Here is a 20,406-nt window from a genome sequence, read left to right as displayed (position 1 = left end):
GGCAATAAATATCGGCCCAGCCAGCGACAACCACATCCCATGGAACACATTTTTAAAAAAACTACCTGCATTTGGTGGTTTGATGGCACGACATGTTGCACATGGAGGTATGGATAGTGATGGTAGAGGCTTCCGTTTCTTTCCATCCCGTGGCAGACCAGGAATCTCCCACTCTTGCCATCTGCCGTTGGCATACGTTGGAAGGATTTACAAGCCGATGCTCGACCTGTTTGCCCAGGTTACGAACACCCCTTCCTTGACCAGGGGCTGGTTTAGCACAGTGGGCTAAACAGCTGGCTTGTAATGCAGAACAAGGCCAGCAGCGCGGGTTCAATTCCCGTACCGGCCTCCCCGAACAGGTGCCGGAATGTGGTGACTAGGGGCTTTTCACAGTAACATTATTGAAGCCTACTCGTGACAAAAAGCTATTATTATTGAGACCTGGAATTGGATTTGAACGGAGAGTTTCTGGCCAAGACGCAGGGATGGCAGCCGCAAAGCCTCCAACCTGAATTATAATGAGGGGATGAAGTAGGAAAGAAGTTTGTGCCCGTGATTTGTGTTACGGTGATCATAAAATGGTACAGCACAATCTAAGGGGGGCAGCCCCAGCTTCCTTCACCGCTCCATGTAACATTCTAGTTAACCCCCTCTGCAACATTTTGAAAGCCTTTGATCCTTCCTAAATTCCCAGATAATGTTGCGGCCAACTAGTGATTTTGCAATCTGCCTCCTCTTAAAGCTAAGGCTTCCCATATGCCTCGTTTTTTCAACATGCATTTACAACTTGTTCTGCCACCATCAAAGATTTGTGTATCTTTACCCAGGTGTTCCTGCTTCAACAGAGAACATAGTTGCCTTTCTTTTGTACTCCTTTTCAGACTGGGCCCTTTTGTCTTTTTAACCACCTTTCCACTAACCCTTTTGGATCGCTGTGTGTGTCTATCTCGTCTTGTTTTGTACCTCTACCTTTGTGATGTTACATTTCTCCACATGAAACAACATCTCTCCCTTGCCCCTATTTTCAAAGCTTCCTAATCCCCCTGAAGTCGTCCACTACCACAGGGTGTCCCTGCCATCCCCACTGTGGAACTGTGCACGCACTTGCGATCAAAGCACTAACCTGCTGGCTTAACTCCAGTCAACAATGAATTAGCTGTCGAGGAAACTGGGGGGGAAAAAAAACTGGCATTCCACTCTAGAAAGTCCGCATCTGCTTACAGTTGGTTGGTAGTGAGGAGGAAAAATAGTGATTACTTCCGTGGTGGTTAAGTTCCACATCCCAAACACTCTGGCCAACTTCCTTGCTACTCTTGAATAATGCCTTCAGATCATTTCGGACCACTTGAATAGGCAGATCCTGTTCTGTTAACAGCTATCCTAAAGATTATCGGGCATCATGCCTAAATGGTTGGAACTGTAAGAGTCACGTCTGAAAAATCAATCTGCTCTTTCTTCCTGGCAACTTCTCTTATTTTGGATTCATTTGTTGCCGATTCAGTACAAGACCGGTGACTCCTAGTTCAGTCTTTTGGGAGTAAAATTAACCTTTTAGTGTCTCGTTTAGAACCTGTTAGAATTTCCCATTGCAGTTTTAGTTTGGCGGATGCTACAGCAGAGTGTGGTTGCACTTCCATGTGATGTTTATAGGTGCCGCTCCTCTCAACATTGCAATGCGGAAGAAAAATTCCTCGTGTCTTTCGAGGGAAGGTTTAATATACGTTTTTTTAACTTCAGTTTCACAGAAATGCCAACCAATAACTTCATCGAGAGCTCATTCTGGAACTTTGACTCTCTTTTCCAACCACAGCAACACCCAGCCCGAGACCAACATGACACATTCTTTCTGTCTGGTATTAAATCTTTCTCTCTTTTTTGTGGGGGGGGGGGGGGGGGGGGGGGGGGGGAAATGGGATGTTGAGCGTGGGTCAATAGTACCGCGAGTCCAAACGGCATCTACTAAACCCAATGGTTTACAAATTTTTGTTTTTAAAACAAGAAGGTGCTGCAAATACTCAGTGGGTCAGGCAGCATCTGTGGAGTGAGATGGAGATAACGCTTCAAGTCGACCATGGCCTGTTCAGAATTGAGACAAACAGATGGTTTTCTTTTTTTTTAATTCATCGATCTCCCCAGGAGGCAGGGCTTGGTGCTGGTGTACCAAAGAAGGGGAAAGACAGCCAAAGTTTGTCTACCTGATTGCCACCTGTTTGAAGGTACATGCAAGTAGGGTGCGGATGGGTTTTGGCTCGGCTGTATCGTTCAGCATATTGATAATCATTTGGTTCTGTTTATGCACACGTGCTTAAAATGAGCATTTTGTTGACACACAAGCCAGGGCTTCAGGTGAAGAGGAGAAATATTAGTTTGGGGTTCCAAGTAAACAATATTTGTTTTGCTTCTTGCCATGCAAGTTCACCCGCACCATCTGGTCTATCTTTTAAAATTAATTATTTTTGCATGGGGTGTGGGTGTCACTGGATAGGTCAGCATTTATTATCTAATGAGAAGGTGGTGGTGAGACTCTGTCTCGAGCTGCTGGAGACGATGTGGTTGACTGGCAGCTGCTACCGATCCTTATTGCTCATTCACAGCCACGAGGCACAGGGCTGTATTTTAAAAGATGATGCTGCCCCGGCTGCCTGTGTGTGTGCGCGCATTTTCTAGTTATTCTGCATATCGATCTGTGTAGAAAAATAGCTGCATATTTATGACCTTAACAACAATCACACTTGAAGTAATCTTGATTTTGAGATGTTTGAAATGCAATAGTGTGCTGGTGAAACGTTTAATTGTTTCTTCCAGCCCCATATTTGCCATTCTGTAGCTTGATGGAGGAGTGATATAAACTACTATTAAGATCTCGGACCAGTCGGTGCAAGGGTTCTTTAAACGGTGGCAACCTTTCCTCGACTTTCTGGCTCAACGATAGGGTACTGGGACAGTAGCAGCAGCAACCCGGGGGGGGGGGGGTGCACGCTGATTATGTTTGCTTATTTTATTTAAATTTGATTTATTTAATTTTAATTTATGGTTAAGTTCTCTTGTTTTGGGGGGGGGGGGTAGAGGGGGAGGGGAGTGTGATACATGTGATGTTACGGTTTGGGGGGATTTGTGGGTGTTATGGGGCTGTTAGTTGCATATTACTGCTTGTTGTTATACTTGTTATATTTTTATATTTTCTGTAAAAAATTCCAATAAAAATTATTAAATTTAAAAAAAAGGATCTCGGACCAGACTCCAACATTGGTTAAGATACCAGACAAGAACCCCAAACAATTTTTTTTTTACTTTGGAAAAATGATGGCCGGATACCTTGCCCCCAGAGTGATAACTCTGACCAAGGGGTATCTTTTTTATGTTAAAGCAAACTTTGATGTTAATGTGGTCAGCTCTGTGTTTAAATTAAAGAAAATAGCTTTACAATTATCAGTTAAGTGATTCTTAAACAGGAAAAACGTAAACTTGCACCTTACATAGTCACTATTAAACTCCAAATAAGCAATCCCAATACAGTTCAAATGCCACTTCTAAATCTGTTCTGTTAACTTTATTTGCTTATCTGTGTCGAGACCTTTTGGGGAGAGAACCTTTTCAAGAGCAACCTGAAAATTCTTTGTCTTGTCAGAAGCTCCTGCTGAATGAAAAATGAAATGAAAATCGCTTATTGTCACGAGTAGGCTTCAAATGAAGTTACTGTGAAAAGCCCCTAGTCGCCACATTCCAGCGCCTGTTCGGGGAGGCTGTTACGGGAATCGAACCGTGCTGCTGGCCTGCTTGGTCTGCTTTCAAAGCCAGCGATTTAGCCCAGTGTGAACATAGAACAGAACAGGCCCTTCGGCCCTCGATGTTGTGCCGAGCAATGATCACCCTGCTTAAACCCACGTAACCCGTATACCCGTAACCCAACAATCCCCCCATTAACCTTACACTATGGGCAATTTAGCATGGCCAATCCACCTAACCTGCACATCTTTGGACTGTGGGAGGAAACCGGAGGAAACCCACGCACACACGGGGAGGACGTGCAGACTCCACACAGACAGTGTCCCAGCCGGGAATCGAACCTGGGACCCTGGAGCTGTGAAGCATTGATGCTAACCACCATGCTACCGTGAGGCTTAACTTTAAAAAAAAAAAAGAATAATTTAGAGTACCCAATTCATTTTTTCCAATTAAGGGGTAATTTAGCATGGCCAATCCACCTACCCTGCACTGGGTTGTGGGGGTGAAACACACGCAAACACTGGGAGAATGTGCAAACTCCACGTGGACAGAGACCCAGAGCTGGGATCGAACCTGGGACCTCAGCGCCATGAGGCAGCAATGCTAACTACTGTGCTGCCAGCTCCTGCTTAACCTGACTGCATTTGGCAAAACTGCAGTTCAAAACTCCCAAGCAGATGAGGCGGCGTGGTGGCACAATGGTTAGCACTTCTGCCTCGCGGCACTGAGGTCCCAGGTTCGATCCTGGCTCTGGGGTCACTGTCCGTGTGGAGTTTGCACATTCTCCCCGTGTTTGTGTGGGTTTCGGCCCCACAACCCAAAGATGTGCAGGGTAGGTGGATTGGCCACATTAAATTGCCCCTTAATTGGGGAAAAAAACCTCAGCAGACTGCAAAACCTATCCTAACTGCAGACCGGCCTGGCTGCTCCCATTAATTGCTTCATCTTTATCCCACCTGCTCATCTAGGACTGCCTACAATCACTCAAATTATCTACTCTCCAGGCAATCTCCAGCAATCATAACAAAAGTTCCATTAGGCATCTCTGTTTAAACAAGTAAATGGTTAAAATTAATCATGACCTCAAACCTTTATGACCTTGTGTTCTGTGGGATAACAAATTTTAAGTATTCCTGCTTTTCTCCTTTTTAACCACTCCCAGAGCCAGCCATTGCAACAAAATTTCCAATGGATTACCTTGAGAGGGTAAAGAGAGTCCATTCAGAGGGTGGCTATGGATCCCAGGGGTAAGGCTGCACTAATTATTTACATTATCTACTGTTGTAAAGCAATAATGTGAAGAGCTTTTACGTTGCATTTGTATGATTGCCATCCAACACTGCCAATACATTGTCTGGTTAGTGTCCCAGTTCTGTTTGTGGAGGCTTGCAATGCTCAAATTAGCTGCCACGTTTCCTATGGTACAACAGTAAATGCGCTTCCAAAGTATTTCATTGGCACTTTGGGATAGTCTGAGGGAATGAAAGGAAATGGAATGAATGAAAATCGCTTATTGTCACAAGTAGACTTGTCATAGAATTTACAGTGCAGAAGGAGGCCATTCGGCCCATCAAGTCTGCACCAGCTCTTGGAAAGAGCACCCCATCCAAGGTCCACACCTCCACCCTATCCCCATAAACCCAGTAACCTCACCTAACACTAAGGGCAATTTTGGTCACTAAGGGCAATTTAGCATGGCCAATCCACCTAACCTGCACATCTTTGGACTTCAATTTAGTTACTGTGAAAAGCCCCTAGTCGCCGCATTCCGGCGCCCATTTGGGGGAGGCTGGTACGGGAATTGAACCGTGCTGCTGGCCTGGCTTGGTCTGCTTTAAAAGCCAGCTATTTAGCGCAGTGTGCTAAACCAGCCTGTGAAAATACAGGTACGTCAGCATCTGTGGAGAAGTGGTTAAATTTCAGGAACAGCCCTGGCACGGAACTAAATTGGTTTGTTCTCCCCACAGGCGCAGACTGTGTTTTTCGCTTTACTTCGGTTTGCATTATCTGCATAAATTTTGCTTTAACTTTGAAAAAATGTTGAACCACTGCAGTGCTTGTGGTGTAGGTACACCCACTGGGCTATCCTGGAAGGATCTCCTTCCCTGTCACCTTGGGTCAAAATCATGGAACAGTGATCTTTTCCCAAGTCGGGATGGCATGTGACTTGGACAGGAGCTTCATAGATTCCTGTATGCCTATTCCCCTTGTCCTTCCAGACGGTAGACGTCATGGGGTTGGAAGGTGCTGTCGAAAGAGCTGTTTTTTTTTTTTTTTAGCTTTTCCAATTGAGGGGTAATTTAACCTGGCCTGCACTTACCCTGCACATCTTTGCGCAGACACGGGGCGAACGTGCAAACTCCACACAGACAGTGACCCAGGGTCGGGATCGAACCCGGGTCCTCAGCGCAGTGAGGCAGCAGTGCTAACCCAAGGAGCATTTTCTGCTGTGCATCTTGTCGGTGGTACACACTGCTGCCACTGTGCATTGGCGATGGAGGAAGGGAATGACTAGGAATTTCTGAGTTGAAGAGCGATGTCCCTCTTGTAAATGTTTTCAGTTCCCCATGTTGCCAGTAACTCTTTGTGCCTGCATCCAGGTATAAATATGACTGGAAGATTGAGGAGGCGCAGAAGAATCTCTTGCGAACACATACAACAGCTGTTAGTGCACGGATGCTGTACAAACTTGCCCAAAATGTGAGTTGATTTATTTTTTTAAATTTTCTTCCTCTCCTTGGGAATAAGTTCACAGTTGCCAACTGTATCCAGTGCTCCACCTTAATGGCTGCTCTCCGGATGTGAGCCCCCTACCTACCTAGTCCTGCGTCTGTGCAATTCACAACAGCAATCTGGATGGAGACTTTCTCTCCTAGATCTCAGGACACCCAAACTGCAAACGGGCCTCGCCAGTGAACACACAACAGGTCAGGGATCAAACTTCTGTCTGCAGTTCAGCCCTTTCGCAAACAATTAAACCATCAGAACTGCACCTCCACGTGTATGTTCATTGCAGCAGTCAAAGAATAGCACAGTAATATAAAAGGGAATTACTGCGGATGCTTGAATCTGAAGCAAAACCAGAAAATACTGGACAATCTCAGCAGGCCTAACAGCATCTGTGGAGAGAGGAGAGTGCCAACGTTTTGAGTCTGGACGACTCTTGGACCAAGTGTCTTCCGGGCTTGAAACATTAGCTCCCCTTCTCTCTCCACAGATGCTGTCAGACCTGCTGAGACAGTATACCATGATCCTGGTGGTGTTCAAGACCTTTTGTTTTGATCACATGTAAAATTGTTATTTTTTGGAAGTTCTAAATGGGAACGAAGGGGGGGGGGCACACATATGAGAAGTGACATTTATAGTCGAGTGTCCCGTTTATATTTAAAAAAAAGTCTTCAAGGCAATACGTTAAAATGGGAGTGCATTTTCTAAACTAAAGTGTGATATTGAGTCCTGACATTTAGAAAGCTTTTCATTTGCTGGGGTAGTGGGCTCCTGTGATCTCTGCTCAACTGCTAGCAACCCTAACATTAGTTAATGTGTATTTGGGAGACCTACGAGAAGACTGTATTAAATGGATCTTTTTTTGAAGGACAGCTATGAATCTTTTGTAAGAAGTCTTGCAACACCAGGTTAAAGTCCAACAGGTTTGATTCAAACACGAGCTTTCAGAGCGCAGCTCCTTCCTCGGGTGAATCCTGAGGAAGGAGCTGCGCTCCGAAAGCTCGTGTTTGAATTAAACCTGTTGGACTTTAACCTGGTGTTGTAAGACTTCTTACTGTGCTCACCCCAGTCCAACGCCGGCATCTCCACATCATGAATCTTTTGGGTAGGGGAAGAGAATGACACAAAGCGCAAATTAAATCAGCTTTTATCCTGGCTTTGCCACGTATCCAAATCAATTATGTGGCTTTCCTGTTCCGATCTTGCCTAATACGATAACGTATCAATTTTCTGCAACGGTCTTCTTAACTGTACAGGAAGTGTTCGCACCAGTGAAGTATTTCTCCATCGACCGGGTCTTCCGTAATGAAACACTGGACGCCACTCACTTGGCAGAGTTTCACCAGATTGAGGGGGTGGTAGCAGATTATGATCTGACTCTGGGCGATCTGATGGGAGTCCTCCAACAGTTCTTCAACAAACTTGGTGAGACCTTATCTCTGTGTGGTTTCTGTAATTGACTTGGCTCAGGAAAATAAGTGAGCCTGTTGATACTTTGAGGTGTGCATCCCTTTTTGTAAACTTTGAAGGCATATTGTTATCGTCTGAACTTGTTTTTACATGGTATTGTTTTGGGAAGGTTATGTATCTATTTAATTTAAAAATTACATTTTTACTTCTCCGTTTTATTTTGTTTTTCTCCACTGTTGTTCCAGTGCCGAAGGCCTTGTTGGAAATGTAGGTGGTTGAGGGGAGGCGGGTAGAGATTGAAGTGAAGAAGTTAGCCCAGCACATAGGGGCTGGTTTAGCACAGTGGGCTAAAGAGCTGGCTTGTAATGCAGAACAAGACCAGCAGCGTGGGTTCAATTCCCGTACCAGACTCCTCGAAGAGGCGCTAGAATGTGGTGACTTGGGGCTTTTCACAGTAACTTCATTGAAGCCTCATTGTGACAAGCAATTATTATTAGTGCAGCATGGTAGCAGTAGATAGCATTGTGGCTTCACAGCGCCAGGGTCCCAGGTTCAATTCCCTGCTGGGTCACTCTGTGTGGAGTCTGCACATTCTCCCAGTGTCTGCGTGGGTTTCCTCCGGGTGCTCCGGTCTCCTCCCACAGTCCAAAGACGTGCAGGTTAGGTGGTTTGGCCATGCTAAATTGCCCTTTTATTATCCAAAACGTTTAGAAGGGGTTATTGGGTTATGGGGATAGGATGGAAGTGAGGGTTTAAGTGGGTCGGTGCAGACTCAAATGAGGCGAATGGTCTCCTTCTGCACTGTATGTTCTTTGTAAGTTGAATTTTAACAGCAATGGAAATAATTCACGGCTGGATGCTTCAGCTGGCTATGCTAACTCCACTCTCACGCCAGCCAACCCAATCGGTGTCGCCCGTCTGCCTCACTGCTATGATCTGCAATCTTCTAAAACAGAAGTTCATAGAATCCCTACAGTGCAGAAGGAGGCCATTTGGCCCATCAAGTCTGCACCAAACCTCTGAAGGAGCACCCTACCCAGCCCCACCCATCCCTTTGGTAACTTAAGGGGCAATTTTTTTTTTAGCATGGCCAGTCGACCTAACCTCCCCATCTTTGGACTGTGGGAGGAAACCGGAGCAGCCGGAGGAAACCCACACAGACACTGAGAAAATGCAAACTCCACACAAGAGGGTCACCTAAGGTCGGAATTGAACCAGGGTCCCTGGTGCGGCAGCAGTGCTAACCGCTGTGCCACCGTGCTGCCCATCAGTGAAGTGTCACCATTGATTTTTTTTTTCATTAAGAAGAGTCTTGATTCTCTGGATGTGCTCGTAAGGTTAGAAATTCAAACAATTCCTAGTTGGAAGATGATGGTGGTTTGATGGAGCCATCCGTGGCTTGTTGAACTGCAGACAGTTGAGCTGACTACATTAGTGTGGGACTGAAGTCACCATATACGGAGAAGGACAGCAAGTTTCCTTCTCTAAAGGACATTGGTGAGCTACTGGTTGCTTTTTTAAAAAAAAAAATCATATTCCGCTTTCTTTTTAAATTTAATTTTCAAAATGAAACGGTGGGATTTGAACACTCAGTCTCTGGATTAATGGCCCTGGCCTTAGATTGCAAGTTCCAGTAACCTGATCTCTATGCGATCGTATATCTTTGTCTCCTGCCCTATTGTTTCTCACCTTTTCTGTCGAAAAATCAGGTTTAATGATTTAAGAAGTGAGCATTAGATTTGTTATAATTTTTCCATTTTAAAGATGTTGGGGTTTTCTCAGAGTCTTTCTCCTGTTGACAGGTATAAGCAAACTGCGTTACAAGCCAGCCTTCAACCCCTACACAGAGCCGAGTATGGAGATCTTCAGCTATCATGAAGGTGAGTGTTATGGCTGATCTAGCATATTCAAGTTTTGTCCAGTGGTAATGCCTCATATATAATCTGGGTGCCATTTTATTGTGAACCTATTGCAGTCTCCCCAGATTGAATCTGCATACGTATTTTTTCGGTTTTCCCCATTCTGAATGTACCCACATTTGCTGAGGCCAGGGTTACATGTGCGCACACGCCCGGTCCATCTCACCTGAATTCTTGGGGTCCATCGCTGCTAAAACTGTCTTGCCTCTCGCTCTCCCTTCCTGTCGCATCTCACTGTCTTGCAGGAGTAGCCATTGAATAATAATTATTTTTATTATCACAAGTAGGCTTACACTGCAATGAAGTTACTGTGAAAAGCCCCTAGTTGCCACATTCCGACACCTGTTCGGGTACAGCCGGTACGGGAATTGAACCCGTGCTGCTGGCCTTGCTCTGCATCACAAACCAGCTGTCTAGCCCACTGAGCTAAACCAGCCCAATAATCAACATCAAGAGGCCATATCCCACGCACACAACCCAATGTAGCACCACTAATGCTGCTCTGCCTGAGATCCTGCGGGTGAGCAGGCCGTGGAGAATGCTTTGTGCTTCATGCAGTAATCCCTTGCCTTGTGTACAGATTTAAGTGATAGATTGAATGCAATAATTTGTATTTGTTTGATGGCTTAACAGGCCAAAGAACTTTTAGAACTGAACATTTTTTTGACGCACTGATATTGTTACTTGGCAGCCATTTTGTTCACACCAAGAGCCCATAAATAGAAAATGAACAAAAGTCCCACAATCTATTTTTGCTGGTCGAGAGAAGAACAGTGGTCGGACCACTAGGAGAGCTCGCCACACTTCAAGAAGTGCCGTGGGCTCTTTTGCATTCGTCTCTGGAGGCAGACGAGGCCTTTTGAGCCTCAGCACCTCTGACAATGCAGTACTCCCTCAGTAATACATGTTGTAAATTACTGCTAAAGTTTGTAGTGGGGCTTGAACCTACAACCTTCTGACTCCGGATGCAAGAGCATTATCGACAGACTGGCTGCTGCTTAGAAACACTGCTGTGCTCAAAAGGTTAATCATTTTACCATTGTTTCTTTTTTTTAAAATTTAGAGTACCCAATTATTATTTCTTTCCCAATTAAGGGGCAATTTAGCAGGGCAATCCACCTACCATGCACATCTTTGGGTTGAAACCCACAGGGAGAATGTGCAAACTCCACACTGACAGTGACCCAGCACCAGGATTTGAACCCGGGTCCTCAGCGCCATAGTCCCAGCGCTAACCACTACGCCACTGTGCTGCCCTTTTTTACCATTATTTAATTTGTTCCGTAGCTTTTTGTTTAACCTGTGCTTGCGTGGTCCATTTGTTTGATCGGTGCTCTACATAGGATGTATGCACTTGAGCTCTTTATGATCTTTTGTTGATTGCAGATCCCAGTCTAAAAGAAGATTGCATTTTTGTTTACAAAAAGAGCTACTGTACTTCAGAGATATTTGGGTGTTGTACTAAATCCCACAACTGACAATCAGGGTGATATCAGTGTAATCTATTTGGTCCTTATTGAATTCTTGTCTGCTACAGACACTTGAAACTGTTCACTGGGGGAATGGCTTTGATCAAGGGACCTTGTGCTGCATTTATAGAAATGTTCTTCTTTCCCCAGGATTGAAGAAGTGGGTGGAAGTTGGAAACTCTGGTGTTTTCCGCCCCGAGATGCTGCTTCCTATGGGTCTACCGGAAAATGTGACCGTGATTGCTTGGGGCCTCTCTCTCGAGCGGTAAGTGGCGCCCTGAACTAGCACAATGAGAAAGGTGATTGTAGACTAAGGAGAATGGCCTTCAGAGCACCCCCTTCTCTGCCTCACAAATTAGTCCCGATTGAAGGTGACCGATATAAAAGAGAACCTGGAACTTGCATTTCTTTTAAAAAATGTATTCATTCATGGAATGTGGGTGCTGCTGGCTTGGCTAGCATTTATTGCCAATCGCTAATTACCCTTGAAAAGATGGAGGTGGTCTGCCTTTTTTAATTGCTGCAGTGCATGTGTTGTGAGAATGCTGTAGGGAAAGGAGTTCCAGGAACTTGACCCAGTGACTAAGAAGTTCCATGTCCGGATGGTGTGTGTGAGAGATGTAATGGGGAACTGGTAGATGGTAGTGATCTGCTACCCTCGTCCTTCTGGTGTTTGAGGCTGCAGGTTTGGAGATTTCTGATAAAGGAGCCTTGGTGCCTTCTGTAGCACCTTTCGCCTCGGGTATTCTAAAGCCAGCGAAGTACTTAAGTGGTGTCAATGTTGTAATTGGTAATGAGAGAATGGGTGTTGGTGGTTTGAATGAGTGAGGGGTGGGGTGGAGGAAGGTTTGGGCAAAACAACTTTAAACAGCTGATGGGATTTAGCAGCTTTATTTTAGTACTGAACAAATCTGAGACAAATTAACGCTTGGAATGAAGCTGTTGCAGTCAAACAAGCTATACTTTCGCATGCACTTTCATACCCATGAGGGCTGTTAACTACAGCACTCTCCAGAGGTCCAGCTGCTTAAGGGATAAGTAACTGAATTCTGCAGGCAAGTTCCGTCCCTGGTTAACTCTGGGAGGCATACAGTCGGTCTCTATAGACCCCAGGAAATTGGCCTGGGCTCTATTGCGACCCCTGATAGGAAAATGTTTGTGTGAACAGGCCCCTCTACTCACACATAGAAACTAGGAGTAGGCCATTCAGCCCTTTGGACCTGCTCCACCATTCAATATGATCGTCGATAATCCCCTATCTCAATGTCATGTTCCCCGCATTGTCCCCATACCTCTTGATGCCATTAAGATCTTTCTAAAATCCATCTTTCTTGGTAGAAAATTCCACCGATTCGCTGCCCTGTTGAGTGAAGGGAGAGCGTGATGTTGACACTGGATGCCTGAAGCCAAGAAGTGTTCCATTCCCATCCCTGACACCTCTCGCCGGTTTGACAGTCCTAATTACGCCGTGCAAATTAACATGCTTCGGTTTCTATTACTCGATTGACAGAAAAATGCTTTGAAGCTTTTCAATTCCTTTTCGTCCAACACTTCTCACATGAGGAGCTGTTGCAGACAGATTTCATTTGCACTCCCTCAGTCAGCTTGTCACTTCATTGCCAGTTTTGTACTGCATGTTGTTTACTTGGATCTGAAGTGAATAGAACTCACTTAACAGAGGAGCTCTTCATCCATCTCTTGTCTAAAATGTTCTTGGATGAGGTTTCCAGCATCCAGTTGTCGCTCGTGTAACGGTACTGCGAACCTTCAGTACTCCAGTAATCCTCTTACTGAGTTGTCTTCAGCTGAATTCCCAAAGACTTGAAAGCTATTCATCATCTAAATCCCAGTGATTCGTTGACATCAGTTTGAGCACAAGACAGTAATTAGGAACTAGTCTGTGGGCATTTGATTTTTTTTTTTTATTATGGTGTCTCGATGAGGCCACACTACAATCACCTTTTTCAGATTTCCTTCTGAGGTGCATCAAATTCTCTTGTGAGGGCTGAAAGTGACTGAGTAATCTCCCAAGCTCTTCCTCACACTTGGTTGTCAGGCATGCTGAATAGTGATCTTACCTGTGCTGGGCAGTGTAAGACCCTCTCTCGTATTTTTAAGTATTCTATTTTTAAATTTAGAATACCCAATTCACACTGTCCGTGTGGAATTTGCACATTCTCCCCGTGTCTGCGTGGGTTTCGCCCCCATAACCCAAAATAGGTGGATTGGCCCCACTAAATTGCCCCTTAATTGGAAAAAATAATTCGGTACGCTAAATTAATAAAAAAATTAAAAAAGAATACCCAATTCATTCTTTTTCCAATGAAGGGGAAATTTAGCGTGGCCAATCCACCTACTCTGCGCATCTTTGGGTTGTGGGGACGGAACCCATGCAGACACTGGGAGAATGTGCAAACTCCACACGACAGGGGCCAGGATCGAACCCGGTTCCTTGGCCGAGAGTGCCCATCCCTGAGGGCAATTGAGAGTCAACCACGTTGCAGTGGGTCTGGAGTCGCGTGTAGACCAGAACGAATAGGGACAGCAGATTTCCTTTCCTGAAGGACACTATTGAACCAGATGGGTTTTTAACGACGGTGGACAATGGTTTCGCGGTCATCGTTAGCCGTTCAATTCCAGATTTTGCTGAATTCAAATTTCACCATCTGCCATGATGGGATTCTTACCCGGGTCCCCAGAGTGTTACCCTGGGTCTTCTGGATTAGTTGTCCAGTGACATACTAATGCGCCACTACCTCCCCTTTGATGGCATTGAGGCCCCCAAAGACCTATATTTAGTCCGTGCCTTTCAAGAACCTGTGATGCCCTACATTGATATTTCCCAGAGAGGCAGTGGCGTAGTGGCATTGTCACTGGATCAGTAAACCAGAAACCCAGAGTAATACTCCTGGGGATATGGGTTCAAATCCAGCCACTGCAGATGGTGAAATTTGAATTCAATATAAATCTGGAATTAAAGGGTTATTATGATGACCATGAAACCATTGTCGTTTGTCGTAAAAACCCATCTGGTTCACTAATGTCCTTTTAGTGAACGAAATCTCCCATCCTTACCCGGTCTGGCCTACATGTGACTCCAGACCCACAGCAATGTGGTTGACTGTCCCCTCAAGGGCAATTAGGGATGGACTATGCTGGCTCAGCCAGCGACGCCCATGTCCCAAGACAAATTTTTTAAAAGCCAGTTGAAATACTTTTTGGAGCGGAGTCACTATTGTCCCAGAGGAAACACTGCAGCCAAGTTGTGCACTGCAACCGACCACAAATAGTAATATCCAGATAACCTGTTTAGTGGTATTGATGGAGGAATAAATATTGGCCAGGCCACTGGGCAGATCTTCCCTCTGCCGCTGTTTTGAAAGAGCACCCTGTTTTATGCCCACCCACTCAGGCAGGCAGACCAGTCCTTGGTTCGACCAACTGAAAGACGGCACCTCTGACAGTGCAGCCTAGGTTACGTGCTCGACTCTCTGGAGTGTGAACCCACCACCTTCAGCGAGTGCTCCCCATTGGAACAGGGGACATCAAATGTCCTCGCATCAGTAAGGGAAATTGGTGGGTCAAATGTCTCGTACACGTGCAAGAAAATCAACTTGGCCATAATCCCACATCAGTTGAAACTCAATGCTATAGTAACTTTCTTGTCAGGCAGTCTCTGACTGGGCGACGACCTCTGGTCAAGGACCAAACCGGGCAGCTTGAGTGACAATCCCGGGTTTTTTTTTTTTACATAATCGTTCCCTTTATTCCATCTATGTTCCATTTATTCAGTAAGATGTCAGTCGTGCCTGTCTGGCTTTAACTAATTATCTATTCCTGAATCAAGCTGGCGCCACAAGGGCAGAACATGAGATGTCCAAGAGTGAGGAGATGCTCAGGGATCGCTCACAGTCACTTTCAGCGGTCAGTAGGCAGACGGTCCAAATCGAAAGAACGTCCTCTGCACAAATTCGAATGCATTACATCAGTGTCCCTTCTATTCCGTTTATAAATAGTGCAGACGCCTTCACCTGATAGCCCTTCATATAGGGTAAAAAGAAACACCGCTTTGTCCTGTAACTTTATCAGTGCTGACAGCTTCAAACATGGGCCAGAATCAATTATCTCCCATCACCTGATCAGGAGGATTTGTTCGGACAGTAAATTAAAAACCCTTTGTCCTCTTCTCCTTTTGTAGTTATCTGAACTCTTATTCTCCTTCATAAAAAAACAACTGAAATGCTGTGTTGTTGCAGGTGAAGCGTTCTGAAATCAATTCAGTTTGTCCTTTTTTGTGTTTAATCTTGTTCCCCACACTATCCCTGGGTGACTAGGGAGGCAGATGGGTTGTTACCAAAGAGACAATCCTTGGAAGTTGCATAATGCTGCTTGGAATGTTGGGCAGATTGTAGTGGCCGTGGGCACATCTCCTGTCGTGACCGCTAAATTCCGGGAGAGGCCAAAAAACTGGATTCGTGCCAGCGAGATTTCCAACTGTGATCTTCCCGGGAAGTCTGCTGACTGGAGGGGGTGTTGGCACAACTCTGGAATAACCGGACATTAGGAGTGTGCGAGCGTCTCGCCCTCCTGTCAGAGCCCTCACTGATCGAGAGAGGAGGGGGTGAACCAAACGGGAGCCCATAGATTTTTTTTGGTTTTTTTTATAAATTTAGAGTACCCAATTATTTTTATTTTTTTATTTTCCAATTAAGGGGCAATTTAGCATGGCCAATCCACCTAACCTGCACATCTTTGGGTTGTGGGGGCGAAACCCACGCAGACACGGGGAAAATGTGCAAACTCCACACAGACAGTGACCCAGGGCCGGGATTCGAACCCGGGTCCTCGGCGCCGTAGGCAGCAATGCTAACCACTGTGCCACCGTGCTGCCCCTCGGGAGCCCATAGATGAGTATAACTGGTCCAGTGACAGTACCACCATGCCACAACATTGCCCTGGTGCCATGCATCGCCGGCAACATTTCCCACGACAGAAGGCTTTAGGACTCCTCCGTTTAGCCTTGTAGTCACGAGTGCCACTGGCAAACCCTCATCACATTCCCGGTTCTGCCTTTGCATCTCCAGTAGCAGCGGGCCGAATGTGCCCCGAAGCACGGCACCGGGCTGGGGCACAGCCGAGTCCTGGGATACAGCAGGCTTCCGACTGTCCAATCGCTGGGACGTTCCTGCCTCCTCCTGATGTGCATCAGAAGCTGGGTTGCGCTCACCAGTTAAGTGACCCAGAAGCCTGTCTGCGAAGGTTGCCTACCGAGTTGTGTGTGTCTGCGATGGTGGGGGTGATAGGTGTGATGCTTCATCTGTGTCTTCCAAGATCTCTTCTGAAGTGGTGTCGAGGTGGGCAGTGGGACACTGCTGGTAAGTGAGCCAGGCTCTTTCGTTGATGTTCCTGCAGGGAAGGGACATGGTTTTAGTATATGACCTCGACAAGGGTTTGGACCACACACAACTCACTCGTGACTGGTCATCCGGATGAAGGTGCAAGTGGCTCCTCATCTTTTCTCAGGCTCTGGGCACAGGCCCACTCCTCCTTTCCTGCCCTCTCCTTGTACGGAGTCTGGATCCTCAGCTCTGATTCCCACCGCCTGTCGTCTCGCATGCGGCAGTTGTGGTTGAGCTTCTCTTACAGGAACACATGGGGGTGATGTGAGCTGGGCGCCTGGCGGGTCAGGTGTCAATGACATCTGGCATGTGTGGGCACTGTGTAAGTGGGGAGTGGTCCTGGGGAAGGGTATATTGTAGCCTGCCTCTCCTCCATGGCATCCAGCCTGCAGGTGCAGAGCACCCTCCCTAAATTGAGGAGTTAGTTTCCTCTCTGCAATCCTCCTGGCTTGAATAAGAGCAAGTTCTGTGAAGATGTTTAAATGCTCAGAAGGCCCCTAGGGTGCGTGAATCAGATGCTTTGAGCCTCGGGTGTGGCATTCTTCACATGGGGGGGGGGGGAAAGTGCCCGAAAATTGAAGCCAAATCGTGCTGCTGGGTACGGCAGGAATCGGTACTATCGCTGAAAATAACCGTCTTTTTTTGTTTTAAAGTTCTGCCTATTTTGTCTGTTTGACTCTTTCCTGGCTACCAAACAAGTTCACCTAACAAATGTTTCCGTCTGATGCATTTGGCAAACAAGAAGCTGCTGGGTTCCATATGAGTTATATTAACACCAGTAGAGGGAAAGAGCCTGGGAGATTTGTTTTTAATTGTTTTGCATTGCATGAAAGGCTGGTTGAAGCAGGAACTTTCAAAAGGTAATGGGATGTAAACTTGAGTGTGGAGTGAAACTAAATTGGATGGGTCCTACAACGAGCTGGTGCAGGTATGATGGCCTTTGCAGGCCTCTTAATGGGAACAGCAAGTAGACCGTGGGGCCCCCTTGAGACTACTCTCTTTCAATATGATCATCGCTGATCTTTTGCTTTAACTCTACCATCCTGCCCTCCCTGAGAGATCAAAAATCTGTGTACTCCAGCTTTAAATACACTCCATAATGAAGCGTCCACTACACTCTGGGCTTGGCAATTCCAAAGATTAACAATCTTCGATGAAGAGGTTGCTATCCATCTCCTACACTGTAAAGATTCTATGAGTAAAGACATTCTGTTCTTGCACAGTATAACATCCACTGAATAACATTCAGCAGCACTAAACTAACACGAGCTCCACACTCCTGGAATATACTTTTCATAACACATGGGCAGCACGGTAGCACAAATGGATAGCACTGTGACTTCATAGCGCCAGGGTCCCCGGTTTGGTTCCCCGCTGGGTCACTGCTTGTGCGGAGTCTGCACGTTCTCCCCGTGGGTTTCCTCCGGGTGCTCCAAAGACGTGCAGGTCAGGTGGTTTGGCCATGATAAATTGCCCTTCGTGACCAAAAAGGTTAGGCGGGGTTACGGGGAAAGGGTGGAAGTGAGGGCTTAAGTGGGTCAGTGCAGACTCGATGGGCCGAATGGCCTTCTGCACTATGTTATAACACCAAGTCGATGGTGATTAGTTTGGCAGCTTCTGTCTAATGTTGTATCCACCTTGCAGTCCACTGAAGCATTCGCACGAGTGAATGTCATTGTGTGTTCACCAGTCTGCAGTTGGTGCCACGGCTACATGCAGTCAAGGCCTTGCATTGTGCTTTATAAAATTCCTTTAAAAAAATATATATATTTAGAGTACCCCATTCATTTTTTCCAATTAAAGGGAAGTTTAGCGTGGCCAATCTGCCTACCCTGCACATATTTGGGTTGCGGGGGTGAAACCCATGCAGGCACGGGGAAAATGCAAACTCCACACGGACAGTGACCCAGAGCCGGGGTCGAACCTGGGACCTCGGCGCCGTGAGACTACATTGCTAACTACTGTGCCACCATGCTGCCCTTTTAAAGAACTCCTTTCCCTTCCAGAAACCTCCTTGCCTTTGACCCAGCGTCAATCCCAAACGACCAAAAGAAACACTTGCCCGACTTAATTTTACCATGTTTATTTATTGCTTCCCAGGCCAACCATGATCAAGTACGGAATCAACAACATCCGCGAACTGGTGGGTCACAAGGTGAACCTGCAGATGGTGTACGATAGCCCAGTCTGCCGCCTGGACTCCTAGCATTTGGGCATTGACTCAGCGCAAACGGACTCTTACCGAAGCATGTGCTCGACACTTCTTTAGCCCAAGAAAGGGTTCCGCTGGACTTAAAAAAAATAAAAAAATTGGGCGATCGAGGAGAGATAGAATAATGTATAAAGTAATGTTTTGGGCTTCATAGCCCCAAAAATGGGTTGCCATCGCCCAACTTTACCATTTGGACTGCCTCTGGAACTCCTTGTACACAATTGTGATGTTCGCATTCCACGTCCTATTTTATATTGATCTTTCGAGGTGTTACAGGGAACTGACATTTATGGCGGGGGTGGGGGGGGGTGTTGAAATGTGTGAAACCTCGACTTGAAATAGAAGTGGAAGCTGGAATTGAACTGCAGGCTAATTGGAGTAAAAGTTACCTTTTCTATTGTTTTGGGGTGCGACCTGAACCGTTCTAATAAATGGGTGGCTATATTGGAATCTTCGATTCCTCCCTGCCTAATTAGCAGTAAATAAAACCCAGTCTGAAGGGACGAGACCAACTAGAAGGAAAGGAAGCTGTGCTTTTGGTCATTGTGCAGTCCTTTTAAAAAACAATATTTATATATATATATAATTTAATGTGGTCCTGGACTACCCCCTGCCCTTTGTTTCACACAGTGGCACCTTGAAAAGCACATACCTCATCACATACTTAAAGCATCTTTATTCCAGAGGAGTTATGCTTTATGTTTATTATAACAATCGTCTTCTATCCGAAAAGTAAGTGGGAGTTGTAGATCTAACACAATAAATGAAGCAAAGTGTACGAATTGAATTTTATGGTGTTTTTCCTCTTGGCCAACCTGACACGAGGTGATCGTTTTCAGCTAATTTATTAATCGATCTGTTGAGTGATTGGGAGAGGGTCAGGTTGGCTGGCTGCTCGCTCTGTGTCACTCAAGGGGCTGCAATATCCACAGAGAGATTATTGCTGGAATCCTCCGGCTTCTCAAAAATCTGACATTCTATTTGTTTGGGGAGTGGGTGGGAGACTGAGGGAGTGGGCGCAACACTGAGGGAAGCGGGAAACCTTGGGTGGCCATCCGCATGCAAACCTAGATCTTGCCGGCATGCTCCACCACTGTGGGCATCGCTTTTGAACCTGAGGCCAGGTGTGCGCACCCACTGTTACTCCATCCTGGGCTAATGCGCGATTCCCACATACCCCGGAGTCACGACACAAGCAAATTAACCAGTAATTCTTACTTAAAAATTCCCAGACTCTGCGCCCCCCCCCCCCCCCCCCCCCCCCTCAGCTGCCCAATAATTAGTCACCAGGTTTGTCAGTAAAAATACAGTCACTGTTTATTTATAAGAAGAATGATGATGAAATATGCAGTTAACATAACTGGATATCAACAAGCTAATCTGTCCTACCCTCTACCTACACGCACACAAAACAGACAAATTTGGGGGGGGGGGGGAAATAATATTGCCAGTTATTAAAGTTTGACCCAGTCGCAGTTTTTCTGTGTTGTTGATACAGGTGTAGTGAGCTCGCTTTTCGAGCTACTTTATGTTAAGAATAGGGT

The 20,406-nt window shown here is 46.0% G+C and overlaps 1 protein-coding gene across 1 annotated transcript in view; it reads left to right on the top strand.

Annotated features, from left to right (window-relative positions):
* Positions 1-19,649, top strand: part of farsa (phenylalanyl-tRNA synthetase subunit alpha) — a 32,799-nt gene extending 13,150 nt beyond the window's left edge. Inside the window, exons 7-13 of the mRNA XM_038784705.1 lie at positions 1,738-1,853; positions 4,889-4,973; positions 6,327-6,426; positions 7,710-7,878; positions 9,666-9,743; positions 11,402-11,516; positions 18,751-19,649. Of these exons, the coding sequence (XP_038640633.1) occupies positions 1,738-1,853; positions 4,889-4,973; positions 6,327-6,426; positions 7,710-7,878; positions 9,666-9,743; positions 11,402-11,516; positions 18,751-18,856 (769 nt within the window). The 3' untranslated portion in view covers positions 18,857-19,649. The remainder of the gene's footprint in view (positions 1-1,737; positions 1,854-4,888; positions 4,974-6,326; positions 6,427-7,709; positions 7,879-9,665; positions 9,744-11,401; positions 11,517-18,750) is intronic.
* The last annotated feature ends 757 nt before the right edge of the window (positions 19,650-20,406 follow it).

The sequence above is a fragment of the Scyliorhinus canicula genome, chromosome 25, assembly GCF_902713615.1.
Source record: "Scyliorhinus canicula chromosome 25, sScyCan1.1, whole genome shotgun sequence".
In the NCBI taxonomy this organism is placed as follows: domain Eukaryota; kingdom Metazoa; phylum Chordata; class Chondrichthyes; order Carcharhiniformes; family Scyliorhinidae; genus Scyliorhinus; species Scyliorhinus canicula.
The sequence above is the reverse complement of the archived record's forward strand: the minus strand, read 5'-3'. Positions and strand labels throughout refer to the sequence as shown.